Genomic DNA, 27211 nt, shown 5'->3' with positions numbered 1-27211 from the left:
GCTGGAAGGAGACGAGCAGCGCCGCAGAGGTGTAAAGCACGCGCATCGCCACGTGCAGCATTACGGCGGGAACTGGAAGTGGGAAGGCCGTCGAACAGCTGGGCAGGCCGCGGGAGCCGGCGCCCTTGAAGGCAGGCGCCCTCCTGCGGTGCTTACCCCGTTTACTGGGTTGGACCGGCCCTGCTCTTCCCCCTACTACTGCTACACCTAAACGTTCCTGCACCTCTTTGTTATGTGAGAATAGAGGAAAGGACTGATCTGAGACTGTGCTTCTGAGCTGTTAGGATCAGAAGGGGGTATCAGAAACATCAACTGACCTACCAGAAGGGATGGAGTATTGTTCCTAATACTGACAAGATCTGCAAATAATCAATGAGAGATATGTTCCAGGATTCATCAGTATGAAATCTGCATTGGGATATTCAGTAGACCCATCATCTTTAGATCAGACTCCTTGAAGGACTGAACGCAACAAGCTTTATTGTCACTGCTGAGATCATACACCCTATTTAAGAGATGCAAAAAGTCACAAATTATCTCAGTGAGAAAAAAAAGTACTCATCCCAGCAGGACTTATTGAGGGCAATGCTATATTAAAGTGCCTCCAGTTAACTGCCCCCAATAACGTGTGACGGGAGTGTAGCATAAACCCCTGGGTGCCCAGATGTTATTACAGAATGCTAATGTCACCTGGTATCAGTTTGCCTAACTTTTATGCAGCTGTGTAAATGTGGAAGGAACATGTGTAACTGGAACATCACACCCACATGTACACCCAGGGCCGCTGAGAGGGGGGTGGGGGGGCAAGATTTTCCTGGGTCCAGCCTCCAAGGAGGGCCCGGCGCCGGCAAGGTTTCCAGCGGCAGGCAGGCAAGCACACAGAAGATTCTGCTCCCTCGGTCTGTCTCTCTCCTGCTCCTGTGTGCCAGGACCTGGGTTATTGTATTAATGCATTAACTGTACTCCACCACCTCAGGTCCTTCTTCCTGCCTCGTCCCACCTCCTCCTATGTGAGGTACTTCCTGTTTCCGCATAGGCGGGAAGGGATGAAGCAGGAAGAAGGATCTGTGGTGGCAGAGTTGCGTTAACGTGATAGCTCTGGTCCTACCACACAGAAGCAGCAGAGAGCAGACACAGTAAGTGACTGGAGGGGGGGGGGGAGAGCTGTGGCAACAGGGAGCAGCAGCCCTGTGGGGGAGAGCAGCATCCTTGTGGGGGAGATGGTGGCCTGGTGGGAAGGGCAGTGGCAACAGTGGCCCGGTTGAGGGAGTGGCTCTGTCCCACCCTGCCCCAGGCCCAGCTTTGTGTCTCGGTGGCCCTGTGTACATCCCTTTTGCAATTACACACTGTAGCACTTACATATGCCCTTTCATATAGAACAACGCTTAGGGGTCTTATGTACTGTACATAAGCGCTCATTTTCACTGCAAGGAGCACATAACTGCTGGGGCCTAGTTATAGACTTGCTCTTTACATGTGTACTATGTCTGGAACATATGTAGAAATTGTACAGCACACAAATGGCTCTGAAGGGGTCTCTTCCTAGGTCCTCACATAACAGGGTTGGATCAGAGTGTTGCAGGCAGACTCTGAATTGCTGTTTTTGTTTTCTCTGATAGGTGAAGAACGTACAGAATGGCCGTCCTACTCTGTATGAAGTATCTGATGTTCATCTTCAATGCACTCATATTTGTGAGTATCAGCTTTCTGAAACAAATGTGTTTGTCTCTGAAATCTTCCCTCGGTTCCCCAAATTCATCTTCCTGTCTTGACTGGAATTCTTTCTTTCCTGCAACTCTGGTATCCTGTTTGCCCACTAATATGGTCCCCTATGTGTCTAACCCACAAGCCAGTTACCCCTATGTATGCTTCTCCTCCCTCATTAAACCTCCCCCTCTCCCTCCCCCCCTCACCCGATTTCCCCGCACTTTTATGGGAACCAGTGGAAAACCCCCTGGGCCCCTTGATAAGAGAAAGTGAAATATGGAACGCTTACTGCTTCCCCTCAACCCATACATCAACATAGTGAACCAAACCAGTCAAACTGTCTCAAATGTCCTCACGGGCTCTGCTTCTGCATCTGTAGTCACGGCCCCCCCGACTTGTAGAATCAAAGGATACTCCCCTATGAGAGTCTTTTCAGGGGACCTTCACTGCTGACTGCTGCCGCTTCAGGCGCTTCGGCCCCGTCCCCACTCGTTTCCATTTCGGCGGGACGGTTTGTAGGTTCCTTCTTTGAGTACTAGTGGCATCCGTTAAGTCTTTCTCTGGCTCGACATCCGGGCATATCGCTCTCGCCTCCGCTATAGAGCGCACCTGATGTTGTTTCCCATCCTTATAGAAGGCCAATGCGAATGGATACCGCCATCTATACTTAATGTTCTTTTCCCGCAGCATTCTCTGTCTTGACTGGAAGAAACTTAATTGTGGAGAAGTTTATCTTCTAAGGGTTTCATCTACAAGTGGAGGGCTTACATGACCAATGAAGCCATCTTATTCTTTAGGAAGAGAAGTCCTTTTTTTTAATGGAAGTTCTGTTGAGCTGGTGAAGAAATGGATCTTCTATTTTCCGTTCCTGGAAATTCAAATCTGAACCTGGAACACTCCCTCTCCCCTTCTCCCAATGGCTTGTTGAACTCAGCCTGAGATATTGTGGACTGGGAGCACCAGTGATGTATCCAGTGGCGTACCAAGGGGGGGGCGGTGGGGGCGGTCCGCCCCGGGTGCACACCGCTGGGGGGTGCCGCGGCACGCGCCTGTCGGCTGCGACTTCGAATCGCTACGCTAAATTCTCTCGTTCGCTGCAGCTCCCTCCCTCTGCCCTGGAACAGGAAGTAACCTGTTCCATGGCAGAGGGAGGGAGCTGCAGCGAATGAGAGAATTTAGCGTAGCGATTCGAAGTTGCAGCCGACAGGCGCGTGCCGCGGCACCCCCCCCTAGCGGCGTGCACCCGGGGGGGTGTCATTTTGCCAGGGGGGGGCGCATCGGCAATCCGCCCCGGGTGTCGTCGACGCTAGGAACGCCACTGGATGTATCGGGCTTAGCCAGAGAGCCTGCAAATCATGTACATCAGTAACCTGCTAGGCCACGCCGGAGACATTGCAGGCTGTAAGTTTCAGACATTTCTGAGTTGAACCTGAGGTACTGCAGGCTGAATATCACTGACTTGCACTGCCGCCAAGTTACCCAGGTTCAAGTGGGAAATTTTGGGCCAGTCCTGGATTTCTGACAACCCAATGTTGATGCATTATGGAACCTGCAGAACTGATTTAAATGGGTAGAATCAGGGGCTTTGTGATGAAAGTTCAAAATGAGGACTGGGGAGCGGAGGACTAGCCTAATGGTTACAGCACTGGACTGACAACTAGGGAAGCCTGGTTCAAATTCCACTGCTGTTCTTTGCAATCTTGGGTGAATCACATAACCTTCCATTGCCTCAGGTACAAAGTTAGATTGAAAACCCTCCATGGACAGGGAAAATACTTAGGGGGTAATATTTAGCCAGTGGTGGCCAGTCACCAAAATTATGCCCAGATATTCAATACAGGGCCATGTCTGGGAATGTGCGAACAGCCAGCCTTAACCAATTAAGTTAAACTGGCTAAAGATAGGACTGCTATTTATGTGGCCCTATTTGGCCAGTTAATTTAACCCGTTAAGGGCTGAATATCGGTACTTATCTGGTTAAGTGCCAACTCTGTCCTTGGACTGTTCACAGAATAGTCAATTTCAGCTTTAGCAGTTTAAAGGCGATATTCAAGTGAATATTCCCTTGAGGCTCACTCAGTGCCAGTTAGACGGGCAAGAGGCTCTCTTACCTGATTAACTGGTTTTGAAAATCAGCTCCTTAATGTAACTGAATGAGCCCAAGGTAGTGGAGGCTGTGAGCATTAGTAGTTTGCTGTACAAACCTCAGCTGTATCCCTTTTACCTTGGAAAACTGAGTCCGGGAAGCTCAAGGTTAAGAACCTGCTTGTGCTGCTCTCTGTGGTGATAACATATCCTAGAAACCGGTATGCACAGCCACACTGTGTCCACAAAAGTACAGCCAAATTCCTCAAATTCCAAGGCTTAGATGTTTGAAAATACTTGAAGATGCTAGTCAGACCATAGCATTTAATGATATGATTAAGTAGAGAGGTGTGGTAGCCCTGTTAGTCCACTCTTAAAGGTTATCAATAGAAATCAAACAAAATAGAACATGGAAAAGAAAATAAGATGATACCTTTTTTATTGGACATAACTTAATACATTTCTTGATTAGCTTTCGAAGGTTGCCCTTCTTCATCAGATCGGAAATAAGCAAATGTGGTAGCAGAAAGTATATATAAGAGAAACATCAAAGCATTACTTTGACAGTCTGGCAGGGTGGGGGGTGGGGGTGGGTAGGAGAGATGCATGGGGACATCAAAGCATTTCATTGATATTCTAACAGGATGGGTGTTGGTAGGTGAGAGGAGGGTAATATGATTAAAAACTGGTTTAAAACCTGCAATCAATTTCTGAGTTGGATGAACAAGGAAAAAAAAAAGTCTTTTCTAACTTAATATTTATATTATGTTGTGCTCATCTGTCTCAGCTGATTTCTCTGTGATTTGGCTGACATGGACTGGCCCTGACACCCTGCCTGCCAAAGTAGAAAAACATTTTGGCTGTCAAAACTGCAAGGAAGTGAAATCATGATTACCCACAAACTGCCATAGTTGTGGCTTACACTGTTTTATTGTACCTTGCTTCGAATGTGTTTGTTGAAGCAAGTAATTCAATAATTTCTAAAACATTTCAATAAAAAGATTGAACTGGAAAAAAAATGAATATCACTACCAGTGGCGTAGCTACGTGGGGCCTGAGGGGGCCCGGGCCCCCCCTCCCGGCGAACCCGCCCCCGCCGCCGCCTACCTTTACTTTTGCTGGCGGGGGATCCCACTCCCCGCCAGCCGACGTCTTCTCAGTCCTTCCTGCACTTCAATTTGTTTGCTGACGTCCTGCACGTAATTATACGTGCAGGACGTCAGACTCAGAGAACAGTTCTGTTCTCTGAGTCTGACGTCCTGCACGTACAACGTGCAGGACGTCAGCAAACAAATTGAAGAGCGGGAAGCGACTAAGAAGAAGACGTCGGCTGGCGGGGAGTGGGATCCCCCGCCAGCAAAAGTAAAGGTAGGCTGCAGCGGCGGCGGGTTCGCGGCGGGAGGGGGGGCGGCTAAAATGTGCCCCCTCCCCCCGGGCTCGGACCCCTCTCCCACGGAAGGCTGGCTACGCACCTGTTCACTACAATTCTCGGAAGTAAATGTTTCCCCACCTCACATTAGAAGTGATAATGGCCAGATACAGCATTTCCTGTTACCAGCTAAAAGTAATTTGTGCTCTTGTCTTTGGTTTGCAGTATCTCTGTGTTCACTGTACAAATTGTTTCCTGTTCACAGGTGGGAGGTCTTTGTCTCCTTGGAGTTGGGGTTTGGGTTGTTGTAGACCCTGATGGATTTCAAAGTATTGTGACCTCCAATCCCTTACTGAACACAGGCGCTTTCATCCTGCTGATTGCTGGCATATTTCTGTCTCTGCTGGGATTCCTTGGCTGCTATGGAGCATTACGAGAGAATAAGATGCTGCTGATGGCTGTGAGTAAGGGTCCTGTGGAGGGTAATAAATGTTCTAAAAGAAGGAGGTCATACACTTGCTATAATACCTTTATATAACAAGCATCCACTGTCTTCCAGCCTATTTGCTAGAACAGAGGCCTTCAATGGCATAAATTAAAATTAAGGGCCCCAGAGCTGGAGATCTACTTCAGAAGCAGACCCCCTTCTTCCTTGGATCTCATGGCACTGCAGGGGCTGCTTGAGCAGAATATACACCCCTGGTAGCCATTCACAATGCTGATGGAGACCATTTAGGCTTTAAGGAGAGGCTGCCTGGTATGTGTCTCCAACAGCAGAACCCACAAAGCAAAGCAACAAATTAGAAAGATCCAAACCTGAAGTTGAAGAACACTACGCCAACAGGAGACACCTTAAATTCATATCTTTCAATAGGAAATGGAAAGTAACAGGAGAAGCTTAAAAGTTGTAGAGATACGAAGAAATCAGAAATGAGACACGGAATGCAAAGCAATTCTCCAATGAGTTTTGAAAGAATATTATTACATTTAAATACTATCAACCAAAGCTGGTACAGGAAACATGTGGAGAAGCTTATATGAAGATCTCATAGAGCACAATAGAGAAGGTAATGGAAAAGATAACCATCAAAACTATTCAAACAATGAGTTTCCCAAGCCTGTCTGGTGTTTTTTTCTTTTGTTACATTTGTACCCCACGCTTTCCCACTCATAGCAAGTTCAATGCAGCTTACATATTATATACAGGTACTTATTTGTACTTGGGGCAATGGAGGGTTGAGTGACTTGCCCAGAGTCACAAGGAGCTGCCTGTGCCTGAAATGGGAATCAAACTCAGTTCCTCAGGACCAAAGTCCACCACACTAACCACTAGGCCACTCCTCCACTGTTGCTACTATTGAGATTCTACATGGAATTTTAATGTTGCTATTCCACTAGCAACATTCCATGTAGAAGTCGGCCCTTGCAGATCACCAATGTGGCCACGCAGGCTTCTGCTTCTGTGAGTCTGACTTCCTGCACGTACGTGCGGGACATCAGATTCACAGAAACAGAAGCCTGCGCAGCCTTCTACATGGAATGTTGCTAGTGGAATAGCAACATTCCATGTAGAATCTCCAATAGTAGCAACAGAATCTTCAATAGTAGCAACATTCCATGTAGAATCTCCAATAGTATCTATTTTATTTTTGTTACATTTGTACCCAGCGCTTTCCCACTCATGGCAGGCTCAATGCGGTTTACATGGGGCAATGGAGGGTTAAGTGACTTGCCCAGAGTCACAAGGAGCTGCCTGTGACTGAAGTGGGAATTGAACTCAGCTCCTCAGGATCAGAGTCCACCACCCTAACCACTAGGTCACTCCTCACCTCCTGAGCCACTCCTCACCTCCAATGAGTTTTGAAAGAATATTATTACATTTAAATACTATCAACCAAAGCTGGTACAGAAAACATGTGGAGAAGCTTATGAGGATCTCATAGAGCACAATAGAGAAGGTAATGGAAAAGATAACCATCAAAACTATTCAAACAATGAGTGTTCCAAGCCTCAGTCTGGTGTTCTGGCTGCCAAGCCTCATTCTAGTGTCACCAGCGAATTTGATTGCACTCCTGTGGGAATCCCATGGCAACTTCTTCCATCCCTGCAGGAATCTCGCAGATTCCATGAGATTCCCATGATCCCTCTTCCCATCCAGCTTTTTAGTTTTGATACTATTCACATTTTGCATGCACAGTGATTATAACAGACATTGTTTCATTTCAGTCCCGTGATTGATAATGGTGTAGCTATAAAAAAAACATTGCATGTTATATACATCATTTGCTCCATGTCTGAGGATCCCTATCACCATTACTATTTCAGTGAGAAGCAGTACAATTAGATCTTTGGATTTTGCAGTTAGCAGGTGATGCATAATGGTACAAACCCATTTTTTGTCAGTGGAAATTGGGTCATAAGCACATAAGTACCGCCACGCTGGGAAAAGACCCAAGGTCCATCAAGCCCAACACTCTGTCTCCGACAGCGGCCAATCCATGCCCCAAGAACCTGGCAAAAACCCAAAATTTAATAACAATCAATGGACTTTTCCTTCAGGAATCTATCCATACCCCCCTTTAAACTCAGCAAGGCCAGCTGCCGTCACTACCTTCTCCGGCAATGAGTTCCAGAGTCTAAGTAAAGAAAAACTTTCTCCGATTTGTTTTAAACCTAGCACATTCTAATTTCATAGCTGTGATCTGAGCTTTCTAGAGACCTCACCCTAGGTATCCAAGACTTCACCTTCTGGCCTCATTATCTGATATGCCCATGTTTACACTGTTTTGTCTCTGAATCCCCTTGCCACAGCCAGAGACCGTCACCCTCCCCTATGGGTTAGTGACTGATGAGCTGATGCTCAGAAACTAACACCGGTGCTAGAGGTGTTTAGCACCAGAATAGCGCCGGCATTAGGGTGCGCAGAATGTTCAGTAATGTTGGGGGCAATGTGTGTGCCAAAGATGGCTGCAAACAGCATTAAAATGTAGGCAATTCTATATAAACGAGGTCCACAGCAATTCCAACAGTGCACAAACCAAACTCTGCCCAGAGCTAGCATTAGGGTGTCTGAAGAGAGATTAAACAAAGGTCTGGGTATTGGCCTCACAGTTCTATGAGCAGCAGGGGGGGAGGGTGGATGTGCTGTCATAAGCACCTTGTACTGTACTGGGCCCCCCTCCCTCTTTATACATCCTGAGAATGGGCACATTATTACAGTAGGTGGCGGAGGAGCTGCTCAGACGGACCTCAGTAGTGAGCACTTAGACTGGGGCGATCAATACAGGATCATGGGAGGGAGGCACAGGCACAAAATGAGAGTGGAAACATTTTCCTAAATCCTGTCTCTTGTGCTGCACAGTTCAAAGTCCCCGTTTAACCTGAAAACATATAGCACAGGCTCCTTGCTCCCCAGTCTGACTGGGCACGTGCACAAGAGCTGTGCTTACTGTACAGTTCTTGTGCACATGCACAAGGCATGCTCCTCCCCCATAACTTCCCAATGCTCAACGCGAACAGTGCACATATCATTTGCATGCTATTAGTGTTGAGCATTGGGAAGTTTTTTTTTTTTCTGCGCTGTTCCTGTGGTATAGCATTGGAGTTCTGAGCATCAGCCCATGAGGAAGAGAAATATTCCTTTTTTTCTGTGGACATGCATGCTACCCTGGCCAGGCTCTACTCACGTGTGAATATTTGATTGGTCATCCTGGTCAGGTCCTGCCCCACCTGAGCTGGGCAGAGCAGGAGTATAACTGCACCATGCACTGGAATTTTACAGGGGAATTTCTTTGGAGCTTTTTTTTCCCCCTTTTCTTTGGCTTCTTGCCCTGATATTCCATCTCTGTGCACTGTGGAGATACAGCTGCAACTCTCTGCAGGCCAGACCCTTCATTGCCCCCTTCTCATGCATGGGAGGTTAAAGACGGACATGAATACTGTCCGCCTGTAACCAGAAGCTTTGTGAGCTGATTATTCTGCTGGCATCATATTAAAGGTATCTATCATATCCTGTTTCCTGGGCGAACGTGTGAATCTGTAGTCTATGCACATTTGTCATGTAAAAATACAAAATAACTCACAAGGTACAATCTAGATCAGTGGTTAAGAATGTGGCCGGAAAAGAGAAATTATGGGTACATGTTACAGATCTCAGAGGGGGAGGAGAAGGAAGAGGGGCCCACGGGTGAGTAATGGTGGATACTTCAGAGTCACAAATCTTCAATCTTGGCCTTAGCTTTACTGAAAAATCTTATGATAATTGTGAGTTTTTAACACGGTCTCTTTTTTCTTTTCCCAGTTCTTTGTGTTGATTTTGATTCTGTTCATGGCAGAACTTGTAGGAGCCATTTTAGCCCTCACCTACAACAAAAAGGTACAGAGTCTATCAAGCGATCCTACCCTTCATTGAAGGACTCCTTTCTTTCACAAGTTAATGTTCCACACTATAGGAGCTAGCTCTGCGGGTACCAGCGGGTGCTGAGTACCCCCAATATTGAGCAAGCTCCTTTACTGTGTCCTGGGGTAATTTGTATTGCGTTTGGCAACTCCAATCATTTTGAAAAATTGACACCTTTGCTCCACACGCTTTGGTGTGTATCAGGGCTTTGTGGGTTTGGCTGTATCCACCGATTTGTTAACATTTCAGACTGTTACGGCGTTTTCTAGCTGAAATAACTGGTTCATTTTCTTCCTTTTGATGCAGATTAATAGAGAATTCTATCTGTCTGAGCTGCAGATGCATTACAAAGGGGACAATGCATCGGACGCCTTCTCCAAATCCTGGAACACCATAATGATCGCAGTAAGGTCACCGTATTCTCCGTTTCCCCTCACGTTCAACTTTGCTTATGTCACTCTCAGGCTCATTTTCCAAAGAGATGGACATCCAAAAAGTGACATAAGTCGGCACGTGGATGTCCATCTCCTAGAGACGTCCAAATCGGTATAATTGAAACCCGATTTTGGACGTCTCTAGCTGAAGTCCGTCACAAGGACGTCCAAATCTCAAGGGGGCGTATCGGAGGCGTGGTCAAGGCGGGACTTGGGCGTGCCTAAGACTATGAGCCATAATGGAAAAAGGCAGAGACGTCCATCACTAAAACTTGGACGTTTTCACCCGGACGTTTTTTTATTACGAATAACGCACAAAAAGGTGCCGGAAATGACCAGATGACCACTGGAAGGAATCGGGGATGACCCCCTCTTACTCCCCCAGTGGTCACTAACCCCCTTCCACCCTCAAAAAACATTATTAAAAATATTACCTGCCAACCTCTGTGCCAGCCTCAGATGTCATACTCAGGTCCATGACAGCACATGCAGGTCCCTGGAGCAGTTTTAGTACGTGCAGTGCACTTCAGACAGGTGGACCCAGGTCCATACCCCCCTACCTGTTACAATTGTGGAGGAAACAGTGAGCCCTCCAAAACCCACCAGAAACCTCTGTACCCACATCTAGGTGCTCCCCCTTCACCCGTAAGGGCTATGGTAGTGGTGTACAGTTGGGGGTAGTGGGTTTTTGGGGGGTTTGGGGGGCTCAGCACACAAGGTAAGGGTGCTATGTACCTGGGAGCATTTTATGAAGTCCACTGCAGTGCCCCCTAGGGTGCCCAATTGCTGTCCTGGCATGTCAGGGGGACTAGTGCACTACAAATGCTGGCTCCTCCCACATCCAAATGGCTTGTATTTGGACGATTTTGACTTGGACATCTTTGGTTTCGAAAATCGCTGAAAGTCAAAGACGTCCAAATCCTAGTTCGTCCTTGGATTTGGACGTTCTTTGATTTGGACGTCTTTTTTTTTTTAATCATTTTGCTTAATTACATTCACATTTATCACATAAATGTAAGGGAAAACAGAAATTAATATTAAAAAAGAAAACATTTTCTCCCACCAATATATATTATATAATCGTCCACAACTGGGAGATCCAAGATCAGGAAAACAATCTCAAAGGAAATGAGAAAAACTCAAAATGGTTAATCTTACAATTCATATTTTCTGAGGGAGGAAGGTTAATCGGTAATTGCAGCCGGTATAGTGGTAACTTAATGGAAGTTGCTGCAGAGGGTGCTTCATCTGTTCTTTCAACTCCACAAACTCTTGTAATTTCTTAGGTTCAACAAATAAGTAATTATTAAAATTCAAAGAAATAGAACACTTACAAGGGAATCGGACTAGGAAGGTCCCACTTAGGGCAATGATCTTTGGCTTAAAAGCCAAGAGTTCACACCTCCTAGTCTGCAATTCCCCTGATAAGTCAGGAAATATATTTATCTTTGAACCCAAAAAACTATCAGCCATGTGTCGGAAATACAATTTCAAAACATTGTTCCTATCTAAATCAAAGGCGAAAGTCACTAATAATATAGCTTTTCCAAAATATCAATTAAGTTCACATCTCTTTTCTCTGATAAAGAAAACTCTTTAGGGGAAATATAAATCGCTTTAGACACCGGAGGGTGGCTATCAGAAAATGTTTGCAAATTATCAGAGAAATATTTCTTCAACAGTTCAATAAAAGAAAAAATTCCATAGTCAAAGTCACTATTTTTATGTCTTGGATTTCCACTTTGTTAGATAAGTATTGATATAAATTCTTTAATTCACATGTTTATTCCTGAAAAAGTTTAAACATCTGAAGAAGAAAGTTATTCACACTCTGCAGTGCTTCTCATAATGTGTCCATTGTGACATTTTTTGGCTTCACCAGGTCCAATTTCGCCACAAAAACCGATCCAGATATCTTCGGAGGGGTGGGGGGGGGTGGGGGGGGAGAACTCACTCTCCAATTCCCCAGTCGGTTTATTATCCGGAGTCGATGCTGCGCCAGGACCTCCTCGGGTCGCGTGAAAATCCTAACCCACTTTGGGCATTTCCACTGTCGACCTCCATAGCGAAGCATTACTGTTTCCGGGTCTTGGAGGGGTCGTGCCAACAGGGGGACTCAAAGTCACTCCCTCTCCACTGAGATTCGGCAATAAAGCCTTGCTGTTCCCCGAAGCAGGAACCGATATCCCCGACATTATGACCCCAAATCTCTCCAAAGTAGGCTGAGAAGTGGTGGGAACCCCAGCCGTGTTCGAGGAGGACAACACCACGGCTTTACCTTTTCTCTTCCCCAATCTCTGGGGAGCGCGCCTACTTCTTCAGGTATTCTGGCGTAAAATGGGAATTCAACTAACGTACGTCCTCCCTGAACGCCATCTTGGATCCTCCAGTTTGGGATACTCTTTGTCTGGTTTCTCCTCAGAGGCCTGTCTGATATGGGTAACCCTACAGCATAGCCCTCTGAGTCATTGAAACACTGAAGCCCCTCCACCCCAACAAGGTGGTGTCCCTTTGGAGGGGTGATTTGGACGTCTTTGACGGTATTTTTGAAACGAAAGATGGAGGTCCATCTTTTTTTGATAATACGCTTTTCCCCGCCTCCAGATTTGGACGTTTTACAAAGATGTCCAAATCCCAACTTAGACGTTTCTTTCGAAAATGCCTCTCTCTGTAACTTTCAGCTCCTTTTTCTTCTTGGCCTAGCAGATTTCTCCTGCTTGTTTTGGGATTACAGCTCAGTCAGGACTAGTTTCTAATGGACAACAGTGTCATCAGCTGTCATTTGCAGTTACCTGGGGGAGGGATTTCCCCAGATATTTTAAGTACCCCCTCCTCCATATGAGCCCAGCATCAACAGTCCTCAGTCAAGAGCCACAAGCTTTGGAACCCAGCTGACATGAACCCGTCTGACCACTATATATCACCATTGCACAGTGACTGAGATCTCTCGCCTCCACAGCATTTCCAGTTACTGCTAACTGGGAAAGAGGAGGCCTTACCCAGCAGAAATAAGTTAGACCTTTCTCATCCTGGTGCATAGCACTGGTCCTGAAGCCAACCTCTAACTAAACTTTTATTAAACCGGAGAAGCTTACCAGAGTGTGAGGCTGGGAATTGGAAGGCTCATAGGATGGTGATAGGGATACAAAGCCTGACACCTCTAGGACTATAGAGTTCAAGGGATGGGCAAGGCATTATGGATCCAATATTTAGGACTGAATGACACAAGGGACAGATGCAGGTGTACAGGGCCTGTCACTTCTAGAGCTGGAGGGCTTTGGGGATGGGATCAGGAGTGTTTAGCCTCTCACTTCTAGGACTGGATAACTCAAAGGAATGGTGCAGAGATACGGAGCCTGTCACTCCTACGACTGGATGGCTCAAGGGATGAGCACAGGGGATACTACATTCTTCTGTACTCAGATATCTGTCAGGCTTCCAAATGTGCAAGATGGCGGACATTTTCTCCTGATCTGCCTCCTGGTAGGTGCTTTCCTCTTCTCTTTATGTGTACTACCACATCTGCCTTCTTGCTTTCTCCTTGCTTTTCCCACACTTTCACAGTTAACGGTTCTCCCTCAGCTAAATCTGCTTTCCTCACCCCACTACAAGTCAAACACTCCAAAGACCACCCTATTCCTCCTCATTCCATCCTCATTAGAACCATTCCTTTGCACACTTTGTAGGCACATGTCTTTAGTACAACACATTGATTGTTGTCATTGCATCTGTCTGTCCATATGCATATGGATCCTCAGAAGCTTAGCAGAGACTGGGTGGCAGCACCGGTGGTTGGGAGGCGGGGCTAGTGGTTAGGAGGCGGGGCTAGTACTGGGCAGACTTCTACGGTCTGTGCCCTGAAAATGGTAGATACAAATCCAAGTCAGGTATACATATAAAGTAGCGCATATGAGTTTATCTTGTTGGGCAGACTGGATGGACCATACAAGCCTTTTTCTGCCGTCACCTACTATGTTACATGCATAGGGTCTCTTATCATAGATACATTTGGCCAGTGAATTTTTTCTAGCAAAAAAGGTGCCGGTACTCAAATGCCAGGCTACCCTTCAGTGGTGGGGTGATCATTAAGGGACCCACCTCACAATAGCCAGGCCCCCTGCAACCAGTCACAGAATCTATGACGGCAGAATTGGTGTGTAGAGCCTGAACTCTTTCATTAAAACTTGGGGACCATGTGTCAATTTTAGCAGACAATGGAAAAGTTGCCGGTATTCAGTACCCCCAAGTATCCCCTCAAAAAAAGCCCTGCATTTGACTGAAATTTAGTAGATCTCTTGCTGAGGTTCCAGCATGTCTTCCAAACTGCATTGAAATCCATCCATGGAGAGATTCCATGAAACATGCATATGGACAGACAGACACTAAGATTTGATTAAGAGGGATGGGGTGAATTTTGACTAACAATAATCTGATGGTCTGGTAGTGGGTAAGGGGAGTCAATTTATCTATTAAAGAAGAGTTATCAGTAGAGAAAGCAATATTGTTAAGAAGTGATAGTCTATGAATGATCACACTTATACAACTGACAGCTGGGATATATCTTTATTACTGTGGACCAAATACCTGGGGTAGACTGACTGGCTTAGTTGATCTTTTGCTGCTGTCATCTACTGTGCTACTAAATTACTATGAGGCGTGCTCTCCAGTCCTCGGCCAGTGAGGAAATCACAAGTCTTCTTTGGCATGGTGCCCAGGGCAGGGATTCAAAATATGAAAACAAAAATAACAGAAGTGACTGATTGTTCTCTGATTAAAGATCCTTATTTTCTTGTCTTGAGTTGAGCTTTCAGATGTAACAGCTTGCGAATTTATTTCCATGTCCGTGAAATTTCAGAAAATGTGAGTTTTGAAATATAGAGGTTTGTTCCATTTCTCTGGTCCCAGTTCTCATGCTGCGGTGTATCCGGAGCTGAAGATTTTGGGAATGCTTCTTCTTTTCACGAGATATATCCCTCAACACCATGGCCGGATGCCTGCTGCCGAAGGGACTACTCGATGCTCTCAAGAAAAATCCTGGACAGAGAACGATGTATCCATGGTGAAGCTGGGTACCTCAATAACCAGGTAATGAAGTACAGAGAGGGCTGTATCTTGGGAGAAGTAGATACCTCAGTGATGAGGAAGTTAAGAACAGACAGCAATGCATCAAGGGCTAGATGCTACGAAATCAGCACTGAAAGACAATACGCCTAGGCATATACTATAAACTGCTCCTAAATTTAGGCATGGTTTATAGAATACGCCTAAATCTAGCTGTAGTTTACAGAATACACCCAACACCTGTTGTCTGTGACTATATTTAGTTGTGGCCATTTATGCCAATGAAAACCTGGTGTAAATGCTGATATCTTTATTTATTTATATTTTGCTCACACCTTTTCAGTGGTAGCTCTAAGTTTGCACCTGAGGCAATGGAGGGTTAAGTGACTTGCTCAAGATCACAAGGAGTAGCAGTGGGATTTGAACCAGCCACCTCTGGGTATTAAGACCAGTGCGCTAACCACTAGGCCACTTCTCCATTACCTAAATTATGTGTGGAATGGGCCTATTCTATAACAGTGAATGTAAATTCTAGGACAGCCTATGAGCCGCCCATGCCCCTCCCATAGCCACACCCCTTTTCAGATCCCCATCTTAGAATTTACATGCATCATTTTATTGAATACATTTAGACATTTGTGCACATAAATTTGAATTAATGCCAATTAGTGTCATTAATTGCTTGTTAAATTCAGTTAACAGCACTGATTGGCTGGTTAAACTAATTAAGTTGCATGTGCAAATCCAGAATATGACTGGATTTGCACATGCTACTCAAGTCGCACTATATAGAATGATAACTCAGTACGCAGGGACAGATAATGGTGAATTGAGTGGAGGCCATATTCAGCCGATGGTGCTCAGTGTTTTCCTGACCGCCATTGGGTGGTTGAGGGTGCTAAACTCAATAGAAATGACCCCTCCCTGGACATAGTCAAGGAGTTTGCTCAATATTGGGGGTGCTCAAGCATCCACAGAGTTGGCTCCTATGCGCACTACGATGGTGGGCAGGAAGAGGGATTTCTTACAGCTTTACCCTGCAAAGCCAATTCTGTAAACATAGCCTGTATTTACAGAAATTCTTCCATGAATGAGTACAGAGCAGAATTAGGAAACTTCTCCTTACTACTCATCATGCAAAAAACAACAAAAAAAATTAAATTCTGGTGTCACCTCAGCAACAGTGATATACATTTTCCCTACAAGACACACAGTAAACATAGAAACACAGTAAAATGTAGGCAGATAAAGACCATATGGCCTATCCAGTCTGCCCATTTTCCTTATCACTCTCTTAGGGATACTATGCACTTGTCCCTAGTTCTCTTGAATTCAGATACTGTTTTCATCTCCACCACTTCCACCGGGAAGCTGTTACACAAATTCACCACCCTTTCTGTGAAGAAGCATTTCCTCAGGTTACTTCTGAGTTTGTCCCCTTTCACCGTCATGCTATGCCTTGTCGTTTCAAAGCTTCCTTTCAATTGAGACTCACCTCCAGTGCATTTATGCCGCATAGGTATTTAAATGTCTCTATCATATCTCCCTTCTCTCGCCTTTCTTCCAAAGAACACATATTGAGATCTTTAAGTCTGTCCCCATAAGCTTTATGATGAATACCACTGACCATTTTAGTAGCCGACTTCTGGATCGACTCCATCCTGTTTATATCTTTAGGAAAGTGTGGTCTCCAGAATTGTCCACAATCTTCTAAATTAGATCTCACTAGAGTCTTATACAGGGGCATCATCATATTTTTTTTTTTTTTCCTACTGGCCATTCCTCTCCCTGTTCATCCAAGCATCCTTCCAGCTTTCATCATCACCTTTTCTACCTGTTTGGCCCAGTGGCTTAGCCAAGGGTGGGCTTGGGTGGGCCCAGACCCACCCACTTTGGGTCCGGGCCCACCCAGTAGCAGCATACTTATGATGTGGCTGGCAGGGATCCCCAAGCCCCACCAGCTGAAAACTCCCAACAAGTGTCCCTCCTGCATACCTTGTAAGTAGCAGATCTTCGCCTGCAGTGAGCAGTGACATGCATACTGCTCGCACCGGCCCCACAGCCGTCCCTCTGATGTATTTCTGCCTAGGCGGAAACAGGAAGTTGCATCAGAGGGAAGGGTGTGGGGCCAACATGAGCAGTGTGTATTAGTTGCTGCTCGCTGCTGGTGAAAATCTGCTATTTAAAAGGTATAAGGGAGAGGGGGGATGTTTTGAGAGACCATATGGCATGCAGGTGAGAGGAGAGACCAACCAGCTTATAATCGAACGAGAAAAACGCCCAAGTTCCGACCTAAATCGGGAGATGGGCGTTTATCTCACAAAAACGAATAACGCGGTATAATCAAAAGCCGAATTTGGGACGCTTTCAACTGCACTCCGTCGCGGATGCGGACAAAGTTGACGGGGGCGTGTCGAAGGCGTGTCGAAGGCGGAACTGGGGCGTGGTTATCGGGCGAACAGAGATGGGCGCCCTTTCGCCGATAATGGAAGAAAAATATGCGATTTTAGCGAGAATTTAGGGCACTTTTCCTGGACCCTGTTTTTCCACGAATAAGGCCCCAAAAAGTGCCCTAAATGACCAGATGACCACTGGAGGGAATCGGGGATGACCTCCCCTGACTTCCCCAGTGGTCACAAACCCCCTCCCAGCACAAAATATGACGTTTCACAACTTTTTCTTTTCACCCTCAAATGTCATACCCACCTCCCTGGCAGCAGTATGCAGGTTACTGGAGCACTTATTAGGGGGTGCAGTGGACTTCAGGCAGGTGGACCCAGGCCCATCCCCCCCCTACCTGTTACAATTGTGCTGCTTAATGCGTTAGTCGTCCAACCCCCCCAAACCCACTGTACCCACATGTAGGTGCCCCCCCTTCACCCCTTAGGGCTATAGTAATGGTGTAGACTTGTGGGCAGTGGGTTTTGAGGGGGATTTGGGAGGCTCAACACACAAGGGAAGGGTGCTATGCACCGGGGAGCTCTTTTACCTTTTTTTTTTGTTTTGTAAAAGTGCCCCCTAGGGTGCCCGGTTGGTGTTCTGGCATGTGAGGGGGACTAGTGCACTACGAATCATGGCCCCTCCCACGAACAAATGCCTTGGATGTATTCGTTTTTGAGCTGGGCGCTTTCATTTTCCATTATCACTGAATAACAAAAACGCCCAGCTCACAAAGTAGCGAATAACATATGGGCGTCTATTTTTTTCGAAAATACGGTTGGCTCCGCCCCTTCACGGACCCGTTCTCGGAGATAAACGCCCATGGAGATAGGCGTTATCGTTCGATTATGCCCCTCCAAATCACCTGTGGGACGGGGCGAGGTTCTTTTGCCCACCCATCTTGGGCCCAGGCCCACCCAAAATTGGGTGTCTGGCTATGCCCCTGGTTTGGCCACCTTAAGATCATCACATACAATCAAATCCAAGTCCTGCTCCTCTTTCATGCACAAACGTTCTTCACCCTCTAAACTGTACTGTTCCCTTCGGTTTTTGCAGCTCAAACACATGATTCCACATTTTTTAGCATTAAAACTAAGCTGCCAAATTCCAGACCATTCCTCTAGCTTTGCTAAGTCCTTTCTCATGTTATTCACACTCAGTGGCGTACCAAGGGGGGTGGGGGGTGGGGGTGGTCTGCCCCGGGTGTACGCCGCTGGGGGGGTGCCGTGGCGCGTGCCTGTCGCCCTGTCTCCGAGTTCGCATGTGTTCACTGCTCCCTCTGCCCAGGAACAGGTTACTTCCTGTTCCAGGGTAGAGGGAGCAGTGAACACATGCGAACTCGGAGCCGACAGGGCGACAGGCGCGCGCCGCGGCACCCCCCCCCCAGCGGCGTGCACCCGGGGGGGGGTCATTTCACCGGGGGGTTCGCGCTGCACCCGGGGGGGGGGTGCATCGGCGATCTGCCCCGGGTGTCAGCCAGCGTCGGAACGCCACAATTGGGGATATCTACACTAATGCAGATTTTGGTATCATCCACAAAGAAGCAAATGTTACCAGGCAGCTCTTTAGCAGTATCGCTTACAAAAATGTTAAAAAGAACCAGCCCAAGAACGGAACCTTCTGGCACACCACTGGTTAAACATCCTTTTCCTCAGAATGAGCACCATTTACCACTACCCTCTGTCACCTTCCACTCAACCGGTTCCTAACCTGGTCAGTCACTGGAAGAGTAGCCTAGTGGTTAGTGCAGTGGACTTTTATCCTGAGGAACTGGGTTCAGTTCTCACTGCAGTTCCTTGTGAGTCTGGATAAGTCACTTAACCCTCTATTGCCCCATTGCTGTGAATGCAGTTGCAAAAACTACAGAAAGGCAGTATATATATTTTTTATTTTTATTACATTTGTACCCCGCGCTTTCCCACTCATAGTAGGTTCAATGCGGCTTACATATTATATACAGGTACTTATTTGTACCTGGGGCAATGGAGGGTTAAGTGACTTGCCCAGAGTCACAAGGAGCTGCAGTGGGAATTGAACTCAGTTCCCCAGGATCAAAGTCCACTGCACTAACCACTAGGCTACTCCTCCACTAGCAACACTCCATATAGAGGCCTGCCCTTGCAGATCAGCAATGTGGCCGCGCAGGCTTCTGTTTCTGTGAGTACGTGCAGGACGTCAGACTCACAGAAACAGAAGCCTGCGCAGCCATGTTGCTGATCTGCAAGGGGAGGCTTCTACATGGAATGTTGCTAGTGGAATAGCAATATTAACATTCCATGTAGAATCTCAAATAGTAGCAACAGAATCTCAATAGTAGCAACATTCCATGTAGAATCTCAAATAGGGAAAGGGAAATGGGATTTGATATACCATCTTTCTGAGGTTTTTGCAATTACATTCAAAGCAGTTTACATATATTCAGGTACTTATTTTGTACCAGGGGCAATGGAGGGTTAAGTGACTTGCCCAGAGTCACAAGGAGCTGCCTGTGCCTGCAGTGGGAATCAAACCCAGTTCCCCAGGACCAATGTCCACCACTCTAACCACTAGGCCAATTCTGGGCATATCAAGTTCTATCTCCCTTTCACTTTAGGGCACTCAGTTTATTTATTAGTCATCTATATAAATGTCAAAGGCTTTGCTAAAATCTAAATACACCACATCTAGAGCTGTCCCTCAATACAACTCTCTGGTCATCCAAATAAATTAATCAGATTTGTTCTCTGAGGAGAAATTGTATTGTCTACAGTGTACTTGGATGCTGTGTGTTGCCTGTCAAGTTAAATAGTTTTCTTTTTTTAATGTCACTAAAATTATATCCAGCTTTCAAATCCAAAATGTGCTCTTTTGGCTCAGCAAATCTCAAGCATTTTGCCCCTGTTTATTTTCACCAGGAAACAGTGTTAGATCTGGTGCAGTGTAGCTAGCCTGCATACACTGCACACATAAAGATAGAATGATCAGTCAGGAGTGGTAGCATCACCCTGTCAGGTTTCTCACAGCTTCCTTGTCTTCCTTTTTATTCAGGGCTGTTTCTCAACCATTGCCAAAACCTTAAAGAAATATATCTCTGTCACAGCTGCTGTGGGCCTGGTTGTCTTGGGCATCGAGGTAAGAGTCCTGGGTAATGAGTGGGCTAAGCCTTGGTAGCAGCGGCTCTATCATTGGGTGAGGATGGCAGCACTAGATATGGGATGATGGAAAATCTGAGAGCTGTAGACTCTCCTACCAATGACATCGTACAGAGTGTCTACATTATACATTAGGTGAAATTGCATGTGTGGGAGAGTAGCAGTGTCTACCGTGACCCACCCTGTGTTCTGCTTTAGGTTCTTTCGAGTATATCTCTGTCAGACATAGACTATAGAGGCGGTCAAATGTTATTACATAAACTTTTTTCAAATAAGTAAATCATAAATCATACATCACCGCTTGAGTTGCAGATGACATCGTCCGCCAGTGACTGGGAGGTTTTGGGGTTGCAGCCAGGCAGAGAATCTCAGCGGGCACAAGGGGCCTGGGTAGCACGTTTGCTCCTGTTCTGAAAGTTAACCTCTGTCTGTCCGCCCTTATTTGAATAAGGCTGACGTGTAGTTAAGGATGTGACAGTTTCTTAATGCATCCCCAGGAACTGGCCAGGTTTCCAGAGATTCATGTGAAACATCATCCCTAGCCCTAAGCATGTTGTCATTCCATTTAGTACAAATTACTTCATCATTTAGTATGATAATGCTATCAATTCCTGTTCTGAGAGTCCATTATGTACTTTCAAGAGACACATCTCTTCAACAAGGCCTACAAAGAGAACCCATAACCTCACAAAACTACCTCACCAATCCTTCCAATTATCAAAGTCCACCTTCCATACTATCCTGCCTAATACCTTCCTACTCTCTTCCCTTACTTAATCTCTATTCAATAATATGTATATCTGATATTATGTAATGACTATGTCATAACAAACTCTGTAAGCCACATTGAGCCTGCAAATAGGTGGGAAAATGTGGGATAGAAATGCAATAAATAAATAAAATAAATAAATAATTAAAATTAACTATGATAACACTTAGGCAGAACTCATGTACTTTCAAGGAAATATTAAATATGATATCAATACTTAGGCAGAACTTAATATCAAGCACAAACTTTTCCATTACACCACATGGCCGCCAAGAGAGGGGGGGCAGGGGGGACAAAATTCCCCAGGCCCGAGGTCAATCTCCTTCTCCTGCTCCCAGGCTGCCGGCACTGCAGTCCCTGGTCTCACCTGCCTACCTTCGGCTCCGTCGACAGCCCCTCTCCATCCGCCACTGTGACCAGGCCCCCTGCATTCAAATCGGCAGCGCCTCACCTCAGTGTGAAAGCAGCAGATCGCCTCCCTTTGGGCCCTCCCTCACTGTGCCCAGCCCTTGTGGAAACAGGAAGTTACATCAGATGAGGGTGGGACACAGTGAGGGAAGGGCCAAAGGGAGGCGATCTGTTGCTTTCACACAGAGGTGAGGCGCTGCTGATTTGAATGCAGGGGGCCCGGTCACGGTGGTGGACGGAGGGGGGCTGTTGACAGGGCTGGGGGTGGGCGGGTGGAGACTGGGGACTGCGGTGCCAGTGGCCTGAGAGCAGGAGAGGGAGGCGACAGTGGTAGCGATTGGGGGGCGGCGGCCTTGCTCTGGGCCTGGCTCAGTCTCTCGGCAGCCCTGTTACACCCTGATAGATCACCATTCTCGGAGAATCGTGATATAGAGTTGACAGAAACACTGGAGCCGATATTCAGAGGGGGGAGTTAGCGCGGTCAGCACTAATGCCAGATATTCAATGCCGGGTGGTTTACGTTGACCAGCATTGAATATCTGATTTATTTTTGGCTGGTTTGAACTTAACCGGCCAAGCCGATATTTGGGATTGGCTGGTTAAGTTCAAACTGGCCAAAAATGTGCCACCTATCTATGCAGTAACAGATAGCTGCCAAACACACACTAAAAATCAGCGGATACCTGGTTATATTGCACGACATAACCGGATATCCGCTGACTGGCGATATTCAACAGGAGCTAGCTTGCTGTCTCCGATTGAATATCACTGGATAGCCAACTATATAACATTTAACCGGCCAGGTGCCATTGCAGGCCAGTTAAATGGTTTTGAATATCGGGGAGACTGTATTTAAGCCAGCAGAAGTAGGAAAATTAAGACCCCCACATATTCTTTGAATAAACCAAATTTGATGATCAAACTATCATTTGATTCTCCAACACCGGGGTCTTCTTTTCCCCAACACAATGTACCAGAAATATTCACAAGTACATCCCATTTTACACCTATCAGAAGAATGCAACAAAAAAGCTTGAATCAAAATACTTCTCCTTATTCCCCTCGTTTCGTTTGGGAAATAAAAAACAAAACCATTCCCCTCCCCCAACTAATCTCGCTATAATCTTTGAAAAAGGGCAGGAGTGATCACCATTTGCTCCTCCCCCCACTGGGTCCCATTTTCAAAATGGAGCCGACTGGCCTTGAAGCTGGTGTCATTTTGTTGTTTGGTCATCTTACATAAGCACATAAGCACTGCCACGCTGGGAAAAGACCAAAGGTCCATCAAGCCCAGCACTCTGTCTCCGACAGCGGCCAATCCAGGCCCCAAGAACCTGGCAAAACCCCCCAAATTTAATAACGATCAATGGACTTTTCCTTCAGGAATCTGTCCAGCCCCTCTTTAAACTCGGCAAGGCCAGCTGCCGTCACTACCTCCTCCGGCAATGAGTTCCAGAGTCTAACTACGCGCTGAGTAAAGAAAAACTTTCTCCGATTTGTTTTAAACCTAGCACATTCTAATTTTATCTTGTGTCCCCTGGTTCTATTATTGTTAGAAAGCGTAAACAAACGCTTCACATCCGTCCGCTCTATCCCGCTCATTTTTTTATAAACCTCTATACAGCCATGGAACAAAATGTCACTGGAGTCATTTGTAAATGGGATCCAGCGGGGCGGGAGTGACGGCTTCTATCGAAGATTAGAATAGGGTAAGTGAAGGCCAGGGGGTGGGGGGGCCATATGAAAAGCTGGTGGGGGGGGGGGGGGGGGAAGAAGGCTGTTAGTAGCCCTTTATTTTGTCTCCCCGAAAACATAAACAACAATAAAAAAGAAATTCACAGCAGGCTGGGGTGGGGGTGATATTTTAGTTCATTTGGAAATGAAGCAAGCTTATTTGTTGAATTTGTCATATCATTATCAATCAAAAGCACATCGTGAGCATTGTGACACTGTGTCCATTGGAGCCAGCTCTGTGGGTGCTGAACACCCCCCCCCCCCCCCCACAACACTGTGTAAGTGCCTTCACAGTGTTCTGAGAGGAGCGTTTTATATTGCATTCGGCAGCTCCAATGATTTTGAAATGTTAGTGCCTACGACTATGTCCGCTGGGACATTTCCAATCGTCACACTGCTTAGTTGTAGTCCCTCCGTTGGTACAGTAGTCAGGTCCATGACGACTACTACTACAAATCATTTCTGTAGCGCTACCAGTCGTACGCAGCGCTTCACAATTGAACATGGAGAAAAGGCAGTCCCTGCTCAAAAGAGCTTACAATGACTACCAGAATGACCACCCTCCCACCCTTTCCAAAATTTGCCAGCATCCTGATTTCCAAAATCAGGGCTAGTGAGAAATGATCCTGGATGTTCTATCAAATTCTTGGTGCCAAACTCTCGCAATTTATTATTTTATTTATTTACTAAGATTTATTTACTGCCTTTTTGGAGGAATTCAGTCAAGGCGGTGTACAACAAGAATAAGTCAAACCTAAGCAATAGACAATTACAGCAGTAAAAATATTCAAACAACAAAACAGAGTATGGCATAGTATACTGCTTACAATGTCAACACAATACGTAATCAAACATTTTAATAGACAGCACAGGGTATAAGCAAAGATGGAATCTATAGATAGATGAGTAACAGGAATAAGAAAATAAGGGACTAGTTTAAAGAAAGTGGCTTGAACATTGTCTTTGCTAGGGTATGAGTTGATAAGCATATCCTGCTGTAGTATGTGCAGATGGTGTCGTTTACTTCTTCCATTAAAGGCCTGGTTGAAAAGTCAAGCTTTCACCTGCTTCCTGAAGTAGAGATAGTCTTAAGTGAAGCCTTTCAGAGTGTGGGGGCTACTCTGGAGACATTACTACTACTACTACTACTATTTAGTATTTCTATAGCGCTACAAGGCATACGCAGCGCTGCACAAACATAGTAGAAAGACAGTCCCTGCTCAAAGAGCTTACAATCTAATAGACAAAAAATAAACTAAGCAAATCAAATCAATTAATGTGTATAGGAAGGAGGAGAGGAGGGTAGGTGGAGGCGAATGGTTACAAGTGGTTACGAGTCAAAAGCAATGTTAAAGAGGTGGGCTTTCAGTCTAGATTTAAAGGTGGCCAAGGATGGGGCAAGACGTAGGGGCTCAGGAAGTTTATTCCAGGCGTAGGGTGCAGCGAGACAGAAGGCGCAAAGTCTGGAGTTGGCAGTAGTGGAGAAGGAGGATTTATCCATGGAGCGGAGTGCACGGGAAGGGGTGTAGGGAAGGACGAGTGTGGGGAGATACTGGGGAGCAGCAGAGTGAGTACATTTATAGGTTAGTAGAAGAAGTTTGAACAGGATGCGAAAACGGATAGGGAGCCAGTGAAGGGTCTTGAGGAGAGGGGTAGTATGAGTAAAGCGACCCTGGCGGAAGATGAGACGGGCAGCAGAGTTTTGAACCGACTGGAGAGGGGAGAGGTGACTAAGTGGGAGGCCAGCAAGAAGCAGATTGCAGTAGTCTAAACGAGAGGTGACAAGGGTGTGGATGAGGGTTTTGGTAGAGTGCTCGGAAAGAAAGGGGCGGATTTTACGGATGTTGTAAAGAAAGAAACGACAGGTCTTGGCAATCTGCTGGATATGAGCAGAGAAGGAGAGAGAAGAGTCAAAGATGACCCCAAGGTTTCGAGCTGAGGAGACAGGGAGAATGAGAGAGCCATCAACAGAAATAGAAAACGGGGGGAGCGGGGAGGTGGGTTTGGGGGGGAAACCTGTGATGTCCTTTGGAGAGGGTGTGGTTAGGGAAACTCCTTGAGAGGACCATAGTGACCTTGAAGGTGTGCAGAGGGAGATCCTGTTCTCTGGGCCATTTCCTTTAAGGGCCTCGAAGGCAGTGGCGTAGCTACGTGGGGCCATGGAAGCCTGGGCCCCCATAGATTTGGCCCTGGACCCCCCTGCTGACGACCCTCTCGACCCGCCTCCCGCCGCCAACCCTCCCCCGCCGCCGCCGTGGGCTACCTTTGCTGGCGGGGGACCCCGGCAAGCCGAGGTCCTCTTCTTCCGGCGCAAGGCTTCGCTCTGTTTCCGAGTCTGACGTCCTGCACATTGTACGTGCAGGACGTCAGACTCACAGAAACAGAACGAAGCTTGCAGATCAGTCAGCAGGGGACCTCTGCTGGCAGGAATTGGGGTCCCCTGCCAGCAAAGGTAGGTGACGGCGGCAGGGGGGGGTTGAGAGGGTCATCGGCAGGGGGGGGGTCAATGTTGGTGGTGGTGGTGGCAGTGGTCGGCAATGGTGGGGGAGGGGGAGCTAAAATGTGCCCCATCACCTCAGGCTCTGGACCCCCCTCCCGCCGAAGTCTGGCTACGCCCCTGCTTGAAGGTCAAACACAGAGTTTTAAATTTAGCTCTGTATTGTACTGGTAGCCAGTGAAGTTTATGCAAAAATGGTGTGTGGTCAGGTCACTTACAACCTTCTATTAGTCTTGCTGCAGCATTCTGAATCAATTGGAGCTGGTGCAGACCCTTTGTAGTCAGTCTGTATTACAGTAATCCAGTCTTGATGTTATCATGGCATGCACAACTGAAACAAGGTTTTCCTTCTCAATGTAAGGAGAGAGGCAGCACAGTTGTTGCAAATGATAGAAGCTGCCCTTGCTGTGCCAACAGACATGACTTGGGTTTCCACTGGCAGGCTCTCATGATTCCTTTTTTCTATTTTTCAGATGTTTGCCATGTTTTTCGCTCTCTGCCTGTACTACTACTTTGATTAGAAGATCCGTGAGGTTTGACAAGGGGTGATTGGGACGACACCTGGCTTTTGGATCTGCAGGGTCTGGGCCTCCGGGGGACATTGGGATTGTCTTCCATTTCTTTCATAACCGCCTCCTCAGATTGCATCATACAACCAGCATACCTGAACAGGCACAGGACTTCCTTTGGGTTGAGAGGTTTTACATTTGTATTCATTTGATAAACCACTTTTTCCTATGACAAGGCATAAAGCAGATTACATAAAAGATACGAAGTGCATTGTGCAGAAGAATAATGCGTGCATAATCGAGATAAATACACACAGGAATGAAGCAAGAATTCTTGGTAGAATGATTATGGGCTCAGGATGAGGAGTACATTGGTACAAGAATAATGCAAGATGCATTAAGTTCAAAAGGGGAGAGGGGAAATACCCAGAACAGTGGCATTCAGAGACAGCACTTGAGGGCAGCAAATGTGTCAGGTTTTCAGGTTATCCTTCAGCCCTGGATTACCCATTAAGCAAAATAAGCACACGCTTAGGACACCAAGGGAGGGAGGAGGGGGCAACACAGAGGTTTTTTTCCCCGTAGCTATCATGCCCTTAATTCTTTCACTGCTGTCCGCCACACCCATTAGAGTAACATAGTAGATGACGGCAGAAAAAGACCTGCACG

At 46.5% G+C, this 27211-nt stretch overlaps 1 protein-coding gene across 1 annotated transcript; it reads left to right on the top strand.

The window, feature by feature from the left end:
* The first annotated feature begins 1635 nt into the window (after window positions 1-1635).
* LOC115481456 (tetraspanin-18-like) lies at window positions 1636-27211 on the top strand. The gene is made up of 7 exons (XM_030220589.1): window positions 1636-1692; window positions 5427-5621; window positions 9462-9536; window positions 9867-9965; window positions 14900-15079; window positions 20522-20605; window positions 26507-27211. The coding sequence occupies exons 1-7, from the start codon at window positions 1636-1638 to the stop codon at window positions 26552-26554; spliced, it is 738 nt and encodes a 245-aa protein (XP_030076449.1). The 3' UTR covers window positions 26555-27211.

The sequence above is a fragment of the Microcaecilia unicolor genome, chromosome 12 (assembly GCF_901765095.1).
Source record: "Microcaecilia unicolor chromosome 12, aMicUni1.1, whole genome shotgun sequence".
NCBI lineage: Eukaryota > Metazoa > Chordata > Amphibia > Gymnophiona > Siphonopidae > Microcaecilia > Microcaecilia unicolor.
The sequence above is the reverse complement of the archived record's forward strand: the minus strand, read 5'-3'. Positions and strand labels throughout refer to the sequence as shown.

What these genes read in the sequence shown, in the direction of transcription:
- LOC115481456 (XM_030220589.1), top strand. Translation starts at nt 1,636, where the DNA reads ATGGCCGTCCTACTCTGTATGAAGTATCTGATGTTCATCTTCAATGCA. An exon ending in GGAACACCATAATGATCGCA is followed by an intron (nt 9,966 to 14,899) that starts GTAAGGTCACCG and finishes CTCTGGTCCCAG; the next exon opens with TTCTCATGCTGCGGTGTATC. An exon ending in CTGGGTACCTCAATAACCAG is followed by an intron (nt 15,080 to 20,521) that starts GTAATGAAGTAC and finishes CTTTTTATTCAG; the next exon opens with GGCTGTTTCTCAACCATTGC.